Consider the following 10,955-nt stretch of genomic DNA (forward strand, 5'->3'; position numbering starts at 1 on the left):
AAAAAAAGAAAACTGGACAAGTAATCCTTTCATTTTTTCTGCACAGTCTCTCGATGAACACGAATATTTTTTGGGTATTCATACCGGCCTGGCCTTATGTTTTGTTTTATTTTCCAATGTTCTCCATCCCACCCCCGCACGCCTTTTCGCAAAAAAAAAAAAGGTTATTATCCATATTTTTTAGAGCGGAAACTCAATGTATATTTTATCAGACATTGTTGTGTCCTCAGAGGCAGGCGAAATCTCTCATGTAAAACTGATAGGGGGCGTTGCACAGGTGGGTGCGAAAATAACACTCTTTATGACTATTTTCAGACAGTGCTTAACTGCTTCCGCGACAACTTCTTGGAGAACGGTTTTAGAATCACAGTATAGAACAGTGATATCCATATGACTTCCTTTCTATTTTGGAATCACTTTTTTTCCTCTGGGACTGTTTATATTCTGACCATTTTCTTCTACAATTGTTCATTCACCTTGCACACTTAGGATTTAATATTACAACAGTTTTATTGACTTCTTTCGTGATTTGCTCGCTTCATTAATGCGAGAGAATCAAACGCAACTTAGTTTCTTACAAACTTCCCTACACCGCAGCTTGAATCCTTTTCGTTTTCTTGACAGTCGAGACCAACAGAAAATTTTTCATCGAGCGCCTAAAATCACTCTACATAATACGCTCCACTGAGTAGTTTTAAATTGAGTATCGAAAGAAATTCGGGATTACTCCGTTCCAGTTTCCTCGTTTGCTCCACGTCCTTCCTGGTGTAATGCTGTCCTGCCAAGTTGTCTATCATTTACACGGCGATATCGGTCGAAGAGAAAGGAATGGGTGTACCAATGGTGTACCAATCTCAGTTACTAGACAAAAACGGGATCAATCATGGAATTCCACGGCACAACAGTCTGAAACGCAACGCTCAAAATAAAAACGTTGGGAGTAACTATATTATCAAGTATGACAACTTCCCTTGGACTTGAAGCAAGTCCATTACAAAATCGTTGACACCTGAAAAACATGATCCGTGAACGATGAGACCCAACGGCTTTATGGGATATGTTCGCACAGTTGCATGATCAGAGATTCACTTTTCTCATTTTCATGAATTTTTTTTTTGAGTACCCTTTTCTCCGAGAAAGCTTACATAGCTTTCATCACTCACCATGTGCAACTAATAGTTGATATAATACAAAGAGTTAAAAATAAAATAATAACTCAATAAACCATGACTCGTACCTCAGTTTCTTCCTCTTCGTCGTTTGCGTTTTCTTCACTTTCATCGTAATCCAATTCAAATTTTCCAGTCACGTTTCCGTCGCCTACAAAAATTTGAAACAAGAACAGCTTTCGTTACGGTGGCCAATTTACCATTTCAACTTTGTTGATATATCCAAATTATTTCAATGCGATAGTTTGTCACGATGTTCACTCAATTAGTTCCCTGTATACAATTAAAATGCACCCTAATCCTAAAGGGCGACCTTCGAGGCCACCATCTGAAATACCAAGCAAAACGACGCAGTCGTCCCGTGAAGCCGATTGCTGTTAAGGAGGTGGTGCCCTTGTTTTTCTATGGCTGCGCATACAGTTGGCGCCCGAACATGAGTGCCAGGGCACCGGCACAAAATCGTGCTGTATTCTGACACTAGGTATCTGATAAATCAGCGTCCGGTTCAGTAACCTAATTTTGGCGTGGGCACTTGAAGAAAAGCTGTGTTCACACTAGTGTCAGTCAAGAATCGTACTCGGGCACCGCGCTCGAGCATTAAGTGTGAACGCAGCTTATGTTCGTCGAGCCCAAGTTTCCAAAAAACATGCTGTTTTTTCATCCAATCCGGAACATTACTTAAACCAATCATGACGTAATTATGAAGCGTGCGCAATTATTAAGCGACTGTTTGATTTCCTTCAGTTTTGCTCGAAGAAACTTCTGTAAGCATGTCAAATATACTGAATGAAGACTGGTGATGAATTAAACTACCAACTTTCGAGCTGAATGCCGCAAAACCAAATCGGAAAAATTCAAATTGAGCGAGTTCCCATTGAGTTGAGTAAGATTAACATCAACCAAAACCAAACTGATCATCTCAGCCAATCAGGGCGGAGGCCAACATCACAAACAGCCAATGAGAGCTCACAGTAACTAGCCTTGAGTCACAAGTGCCTTTAGCTTTGCAACTGTTTGGCCAAAAGGATAACGCTAGTCCTCTCAACCAATCAATGACCATTGTGAAGCAAAACGGAAGTACAGTGTAACAATAGATCACTCGTGGTACTGAATCAAAAAAAAAAAAAAAAATCTAATAGAAGGATTAACCCGAAGCATACCTAAAGACTTCTTTAGCGACTCCTTCGTGAGTTCTATCTTAACAGTTCCACTGCTTGGATCAAAAGCAAGAACAGTTCCTTCCTGCAAAGCAATACAAAACACTAATATGTTAGGAGACAACTGTTTTTGTAAATTGGATACGGAAACGCAGAATGCTTTTTTTTTTTCATGGACAAAACGAAATCCTCTCCGGCAAATCTCAACGAACAGTTATCGGAAGTCAAAGATCTAACATGCGATGAGTGCCCAGTACAGTACACCAAGCGCGTTAAACAGGCGCGGGGAAATGAGCTTCACGCTGGGGGCTGAAACGCTTGATTCCGCGGAAGAAAACGGTCTTTGTTTCCCAAGAGTTTCTAACTGCAAGCAGTTATCGAAGATGACAAAAGAAAAATCAAAATTGACACGAAAGTTGTTCATAAAAAATCAATCATTACAAAGATACGTGGTCTAACGTACCTTGTAGTCTGAAATTTCAGGAGTATAGGAGGCGGAAAGTTCAAGTACCTGTTGAACGAGAAGAAATTAAAAAAGTAATAACAACCCAGCAAAAATACATGAAGAACACTGCTCACGGACGAAGCATATGATCACAAATTGTGGCCTAATTACCTCTTTCACATCTGAGAGCGATTAGCTTCCAATTTCTCCCCACGTTACCACCCTTACATCAAAAACAACGCTCATGAGAATAAAGAAAATGATCACTAATTTAAGAAGCCCCTGATTATTAAACAAATTCTCCTTATTACTGCCATTGGAAATGTTAAAAGCAACAGTGTAGAGAATATGAACGCTGATGTTAGGTTGTAAAGGATCAATAGCCATTCCGTTCAGCGTGACGAGAATACATGTACTGCTAACACTTGTGCATAGAAGGGTCCACAAAAACCAACAATGACCTTGTAGCAAATAATTCTGGCGGGTTTCCTAACCGGTCAACTCTACAAACTACGATTTCACACTGGCTTCACGGAATATCTGAAATGAAGAGGCCTGAGACCGAATTTTAGCGATTTCCTCGCGCGGCCTCCATCATAAGGAGCTATTGTGACGTCAATCATTTGCTCTACTCGTTTTCGCGGAAAGAGCAAGTTTGGGTTTTCGTGTGGGAAGATATTTGTAGTTACAAATCGAAGATGAAGTGGATGACTCAGCTTATGGCACTTTCAGTCGCATTTGTGCTGTCAGATGCTATGGTATACATGGTGCTAAAATGGAAGGTAACTTTTCAATTCTACGTCAGCATACTGAAAATTGAATACGGATTTAAGAATATCAAATGTTGTGTCATTCCCACTCTTAAGTGAAACAGATTTCCGCCGTTCATTTTCTTTCGTTAAAGGGGATTGCACTATGGCTAAAATACCAAAAACGCACATAGTCCCATGAGAGAAATTGGCCACTTGTATGAAAATTTTCAAGTTTCCCGTTGTTGTGACAGTCCTCGTAAACAAGATGCGCGTGTTTCTTTCAAAGCACAATCCCTTATTAGTCGTGCAAATTTACCAACCTTTCATTCATCCTTACTTTTTAGCAAAGGCTACCTCCTAGAGAGAAGCCCCTTTTCGAAATTAATCCGAGATTGTATGGGTTTCGCTTTACTTCGTTCTGTGATTGGTCCGTAAAACTCGCATCGCCCTCTCAACCAATCAGATGCAAATATAAAACCAATCAAGTGCGTTTTCCCGCGCTTTAAGAATATATATTTTTTTTTTACTTCGAGTTCTCACTTACTCTTAAAAGGTGTTTTCCTTTTCTCTGATCGGCCTTCGGTTACTTTGGTTTTGATTTTTTGTGACTAAATTGAAAAGCGCTCTGAAAAGATCGATAAACCGCAATGTACACTGCTGAAAGAAGGATGTCACAGTTTTAACTATGGTGTGCGGCCAGGGCTTAAACCTCAACACTGTGAAAAGTAATTAAATAAAGAGAAAAAAACAAAATCAAAAACAAAAACGAAAACAAACAACAAACAAATTAAGACTAGGGCACAATCACAAATTCAACCTTTTAAGCCAGAGTATGTCTGATTATCACAACGTAGAGAGGGGGAGGGATATTTTAATATGGGTTGCTTATAACTAGATATTATTGGAATTTAGGAAGGTACCAACGTGGCTTATTGCTAATGATCACTTTGCCAAAACAAGAGGTTTACACCACCCTCCTCAGCTGTGTCCTAACCTTTTACTCTAAACTTCCAAGATCTAATCATTAACTCTCCCCTCTGACTGCTACACATTTCTTTGTAAATCAGCAATGAGAATTTGGTGTTAGAACAAGATAACAACTCCTACCTGATCAGTTTAAATATTCTTATTACCTGTTTGCAGACTTATGTACGGTTATTACAGGGAGAAGTTACATCTTTATCACTTCTGGGAGTAAAAGGTTTCATTCACAAAGGATGCAGTGTAGTATATGCATTATCCACTGCTTTCTTTAAGATTTCTCCAGAATCTTGGTCTTTCCTTTTTCTTTATTATAATGGAAATGATCCGTACTTTAACCACGAAATTATAGATTTACATATTATCATTACTACTATTATCAATACCATGACTTTCCTTAACAAGAATAGAAAAATTGTGAAGATTTTAAGGAATTGTACCAATCAATGTAAACCATAATAGTTTTCAGCCTGTAAAACAAGCAAAAAACTATTATGCTAAAATTAATTAGGCTTCTGTCGACATAATGTTGAATAAACTCTTTTGCATTTTCCCATCTGTTCATTTTCTATATTATTGATGTCAGTTACGTATGGTACCCCATCTCTATTAGCTTTCACCAAATTCTGTATTTCTGTCTATATAACATAATTAATAATCAAACAAATAAACAGACAAATAAAATATCAAAAATTAATTTTTTCATGTACATCACCAACCTTATAAGCTATTTTATCCCCAATTCTGGGAGGGCCATGAAGTCGTGTACAAAGACTGTAATCTTGCGTTGTTGACCGCTAGACAATATAAAAAAAGACTATAACATTGTTATTAAAAGCATTTATTCAAGAAAATCTTATATTGGAGGATGTTTTAACATACAATACAATATTTATTTGTTATTTGACAATAAATCCTTATTCCCCTGGCTCCGCAGATAGCAGTGCTAATTGAGGTGGGCCATGTGAAATGCATGTCCACAATGACTGCAAATAAACAAAGTGTTTTTTTTTACAATTGAAATTTGCCTTTTTTTTTCTCTAAGCAGTGAAGATGATAAAGAGGTTCAGTTGTCTTGTGCCTTTGCAAGATTAGGCAGAATTTTAATTCACCTTAGTGAAAAATCTTAGCCCTGACAGAAAAATAGGCTCTAGAGAGCCAAAACAGTTTTTTTCTTTGCTCAAGTTTTGAATCATGTGGAACTTGGTTAAAGAGCCAAAACAGTTTTCCTCTTTGCTCAAGTATTGAATCATGTAGAACTTGGTAAAGAAAGCCTAGAACAACTGGCACAAATACGAAAACACGTCAAATGACCCCATTGTTTAAAAAAAGGAACCCCATCTGAAGATTATGTCCTGTTTATGGGAATTACCTTACTTTCACTGACAGCTGTCTTGGGGGTCTTTGGTAGCATACTTTGTGTGCATGGTGGAAAATATGAAGTTGAACCTGCATTGGTTAGTGGGTGTTCTGAGCTTCCATTTGTCAAACCAGTGTCTTCCTGCTGTTTGTCTATACTTTCTTCTTCAGACTCCTCTGAATCAAATCTTATGTGGCTGGTTTGTTGACTGGATTCTAACGGGGAGTGAGGAGGGTGAAAATCTTGGTAAGCATGAATGAAAAAAAATTTTCTGCCAAGGTATCATTTTCACTTAAGCTGCCACACCTGTCAATTATTAATATCAATGGAAAAAATTGAAAAATTTTAAAGACTTTGAGATGTTCCATTTTACTCCCTAAATGACCTGTTTTACATGGCTGAATGTTATCTCTATCATTTCTCATACAATAATAATGCCATCAGCCTTTTTGAGACCCACAATTTTAATAATCATCACATCAAGAAGTCTCTTGTAAGATCTCGTTACTTTCTGGACCAAACTCAAGGTAGACTTTTGCTGCCAAAAATACAACTTCACTAATACAACAAAAGCTCGTAACCATGAACACACCAAGTGAGTTTCCATTAAAAAGGAGTTTTGTAAAATGAAATCTGCCAAGAGTGTCTATCCCAATATCTTTGACGGTAATTACCATGACTATACCTGGCTTGTTGTTAGGTCTTCCATTTATACTTATGAGAGGCCACACTTGTCCAGATTTGTTCATTTGCTTGGCATTATAGCCACTGGCAGATTGCTCAACAGACCTATTATTTGCACCTCCTGTTTGTGTCTGACTATATGCAGAGCTAGGTGACTGGAATGACATTCTGGATGACGATGCTGGGTTTTCTAAGGATGACAAAGTTTTCTTGCTGTTGCTCTCAATTCTTGAGTTCAGCTTCCCACTTTTGTGAGAAAAAATGGAAGAGTCCCCAGACTTTTCCAAACTGCTAGAGGCTTTGGATGACAATGAAAAAGATCTGCCATTTCTTGTTCCCTCAGTTATATCACATAAAGTCAAAGATGATTGAGGAATAGTATCACTTTTATTCTTTCCTTGTGATTCACTTGTTTCCATTATTATGCTGTGAGCGTCTTTTTTCAACTCATCAGTATCAACCCTTCTTTGGGCGACATCTGTAAGAGATGGTAAATTTGAGGGTCCTGATTCATCTGATGAGCTGGAGCTCTCAAAGGAAGTACTGTCACTATTAATGGCATTTCTACCACCCACAAGTGTTACTTTTCCATTTTTCTTCACCTTGGATGGTGAATTTGAGGTTCCTGATTCATCTATTGAGCTTGAACTCTCAGAGGAAGTGCTGTCGCTGACATTTCTACCACCACCAAGTATTACTTTTCCACTTGTCTTGCCTTTCTTTGAACTTGTTTTCAAAGGCACTGAAGGTTCTTTTCTTTTATGAATATCACCTTGCAAAGATAGCTTGATTTCGTTCATTTGCTTCTGCTGAATTGCAGATTTTCCTTTTGAAGGTTTATTCAATTTTTTCATTTGTGAGCTTGTTGTACCGGTACTTGTCAAGGATGGTGAAAAAACTTTTGTAGAACTTCTCTCTTGTAATAGCAAAGCACCAACATCACTTTCTACAACTGAAGATAATTTTGATTTGTGTCTTCTGTTTGCTTCTTTTTTTGCCTCTTTTCTTACAAGTTTCTGTTCTCTCTTGGCCCTTTTACTATCCTTTGGTGTCTCACTGTCATCTCGTACTCTTTTCTTCGGTAAGTGATTCCCTTTGATCTTTTTAGTACTAAAACCCTGTTTGTTCTCCTCAACTTGCTTCTTTTTCAGTTTATCCCTGGAAGATCATGTAAAATGTCATCAACAAAGGCTGATTTTTATGCGCCATAAAATCTCACAAAGAAAGGGATTTCACTGTTTCCAGACCATCCCAGATGTTGTCAATTTATGAAAACTTGGAATTGTCGACATCCCCAATCATCAGGGATGGAAGAGGAATAAATTCACATCCATTTACTTTCTTGATGTTTCCCATTAACGTTTTTTAAAGTGCACCTAAACCCAAAATTTTTTTTTCGCTTAACGAAATAAGCTTATTTTTTGGAGTATTTCTGTGCAAAAAATTTTTTAATTTGCTCAAATCTTTAATTTTCTATGCCCAGTCAAAATACGGAAAATCGGCCGCCATCTTGCCCCACGACCGAGTTTAAAGAAGAATGGCTCTAGCGGGTAATGTGACGTCAAATCGAGAACACGAAAGTCTGCATCTCACACATTTTCACTTGTTTGGGAAGATTGTCGTCGATATTGTCCGAAATATGCCGACTAGGTGTGTTGTATGAAGAATGTATGAAGCGCGATACCCTCTTGCAAATTTCGCACGTTGCTACATCCTTCTACAACACACTTAGTCGGCATATTTTCAGACAATTATCGACTACAATCTTCCCAAACAAGTGAAAATGTGTGAAATGCAGACTTTCGTGTTCTCGATTTGACGTCACATTACCCACTAGAGCCATTCCTCTTTAAACTCGGTCGTGGGGCAAGATGGCGGCCGATTTTCCGTATTTTGACTGGGCATAGAAAATTGAAGATTTGAGCAAATAAAAAAATTTTTGCGCAGAAATACTCAAAAAAATAAGCTTACTACGTTAAGTGAAAAAAATTTTTTGGGTGTAGGTGCACTTTAACAGTCAGCCATCTAATTGAGACATGGTTGTTTTGAGTCTGTTATATAGTATTTAGCTCACTACCCATCCTCAACTGCTTGGTCTCAGTCCAACAAAAAATACAACATTGAGGATTTTAATTTGTAGCAATGACACCTAAATATTATTTGAAAAACACATCACCAAAGTCTAGGAGGGAAGGAAACAATGAAATGTGTGATCTTTGGGGATTTTCACATCACATAAAATCCAGCCTTAAAGAAGAACATGAAGCAAATCCTTGTATGTTCATTTTATCCCCCTGCGTAAGTTATGACCTCTTTCTAGATATGGTATATTGTACCTAGAACTGATCTTTTCTCTGTTCAGGGACAGTGTAGTGGAAAAAGAAACAAAAAAGGTATGTCTTCAGAGAAACAAGATGCGTCTCAAGAGAAACAAGAGGAGAAGAGGTGACTTACTTTTGAGTGGTACTGTAATGTGAACCTAGTTAAGAGCCCAGCCATTTCAAACTTTACTTTTTACTCTTTTCTGTTGAGTAAAGTCAGCTGGCTGGTCAGTTGATAACACACAGAGTAGATGTCTAGTCTCCTTACCTAAGGGCTCATGTAAAGAAGTGCTTCAAATGACATATCTTGATACATTTTGCCACAGAAATGTTTTTGTTAATCTGAATAAAAAGTAGAGAGGTTGAAAATTGATACCTTGCATCTGGTAAACTACTCTTTTTTCTCTTCCTTTCCACTTTGTTTTCTGCTGCTATAAACAAGTAGCTGCATGAGGATTACCAAAGTCAAAGAAAAAATCTAATTAAATGCATCTGTGCCTATTTTTAACAAACTTGATTCTATGCTGTAGTTTCACTTTCAAAAATGAATAAAGGCTGATAGTTTCTAAAGAAACTGTTTGGGGCTGCGTCGGTGGGGGTAATGAAATAATTTGATTATATCAACAAAGTTGAAATGGTAAATTGGCCACCGTTACGATTATAAAAGCTGCTGTTTCGAGCATTAGCCCTTTGTCGGAGCAAATAGAGGAATTGTGGGTTGTGTGTGCTTTTAAAGGCAGAAAATGGAGCTATGTTATTGGTGGGGTCATGGCAACAAGAAAAACACAAATAATTATTTGTGTTTTTCAGAAAATGGAGCTACGTTATTGGTGGGAACATGGCAATGAGAAAAACATGAATAATTATTCATGTTTTTCAGAAAATGGAGCTACGTTATTGGTGGGAACATGGCAATGAGAAAAACACGAATAATTATTCGTGTTTTTCTCGTTGCCATGTTCCCACCAATAACGTAGCTCCATTTTCATCCTTTAAAAGCACACACAACCCACAATTCCTGTATTCGCTCCAACAAAGGGCTAACACTCGAAACGTCAGCTTTTATAATCGTAATGGTGGCCAATTTACCATTTCAACTTTGTTGATATATTCAAATGATTTTATTTGAAAAAAATTGTGTTTGATGTTTTAACAGCTTTGTGAGGCTTTGGGTTGAACAGCTGTTTGCAATTATGGTGCATTCCACTCACTTTGTTCATCTCTTCCATCTTCATCTGTCTGTTTTCCTGTTGTTTGTTGGATCTCCACTCTTTGTCAAATATGCAGACAAAAATAAAAGACTTTGTAAGTAGGTGAATTCAGTATTAGTTTATTCCCATATACTCCAAGGCTGTGCTCTAAGAAAAATTGAAGGGAGCCCAGTGCTCTGAAACTGTGAAATCGAGGGTGTCCAGAATATGCTTTTTATAAAAAAAAATAAGATTCCTGAGTCGCCCAAGAACCAAAAGTAAGCTAGGCGCCAGGGCAACCGGGCGCTGCTAGATTGCAGCCCTATACTTTAAATTGTGCAAGCTCTGTAATAGGTAATTTTTGTGAAGAAAAATGCAGAGGTTTTTCAGGAAAAGGAAAGAGGATAGGGCATTAATGAGTTCATGCTTTGAAGGAGAGAAGACCACAAGCACATGTATGTTTATAATTTTAAGAAGGGTGGGAAATCATGACAGTCTGACGTTGTAAACCGACGCACCAGCCCAGTATACTAAATATATACCAAACATACAAGTTGGGAATATAAACTAAGGGAAATAGACACCTTATGTGATCATTATTTTGAATGATCTCTATCTTCTCTTGCGAAGGAAGAAGGAAATCGTCGAGGAACAGATTCACCACGTGACAACTCTTCGAAGGTCCCTTGAATCTTTTCCTAATCAAATACTCTAAGTCAGCGATCGTGCTACAAGAGGAAGTATCAAAAAGAAACCAGCAGTTCTTGACCTCAGTATGGGGCAGAGAGTGTTGGAAAGTAAGACGGATTCGAACGAAAGACATCTCTTCATCTGAAATATAGCAACGTACTAATTAGTATTATAATTAAGACCGCCTTTAATTTTATGCTTGAAAC

General features: G+C 37.8%; 1 protein-coding gene across 12 annotated transcripts; it reads right to left on the reverse strand.

Moving 5' to 3' along the window:
- Positions 1–491: 491 nt before the first annotated feature.
- LOC111322830 (uncharacterized) lies at positions 492–10,924 on the reverse strand. Of its 12 annotated transcripts, XM_022926025.2 has the most exons (11): positions 10,829–10,924; positions 10,644–10,757; positions 10,081–10,139; positions 9,246–9,300; positions 6,550–7,706; positions 5,877–6,079; positions 5,224–5,301; positions 2,790–2,837; positions 2,330–2,411; positions 1,238–1,320; positions 492–906 (listed from the first exon to the last, which is right to left on the reverse strand). In XM_022926025.2, the coding sequence occupies exons 1-11, from the start codon at positions 10,888–10,890 to the stop codon at positions 862–864; spliced, it is 1,986 nt and encodes a 661-aa protein (XP_022781760.1). In that variant the 5' UTR covers positions 10,891–10,924; the 3' UTR covers positions 492–861. The 12 variants fall into 12 exon arrangements, 4 of the variants coding, with proteins under 4 accessions (XP_022781760.1, XP_022781759.1, XP_022781758.1 ...); XM_022926024.2 differs by having other exon boundaries at positions 9,246–9,297; positions 10,644–10,882; XM_022926023.2 differs by having other exon boundaries at positions 10,644–10,882.
- Between the last annotated feature and the right edge of the window lie 31 nt (positions 10,925–10,955).

The sequence above is a fragment of the Stylophora pistillata genome, chromosome 10 (genome assembly GCF_964205215.1).
Source record: "Stylophora pistillata chromosome 10, jaStyPist1.2, whole genome shotgun sequence".
Lineage (NCBI taxonomy): Eukaryota > Metazoa > Cnidaria > Anthozoa > Scleractinia > Pocilloporidae > Stylophora > Stylophora pistillata.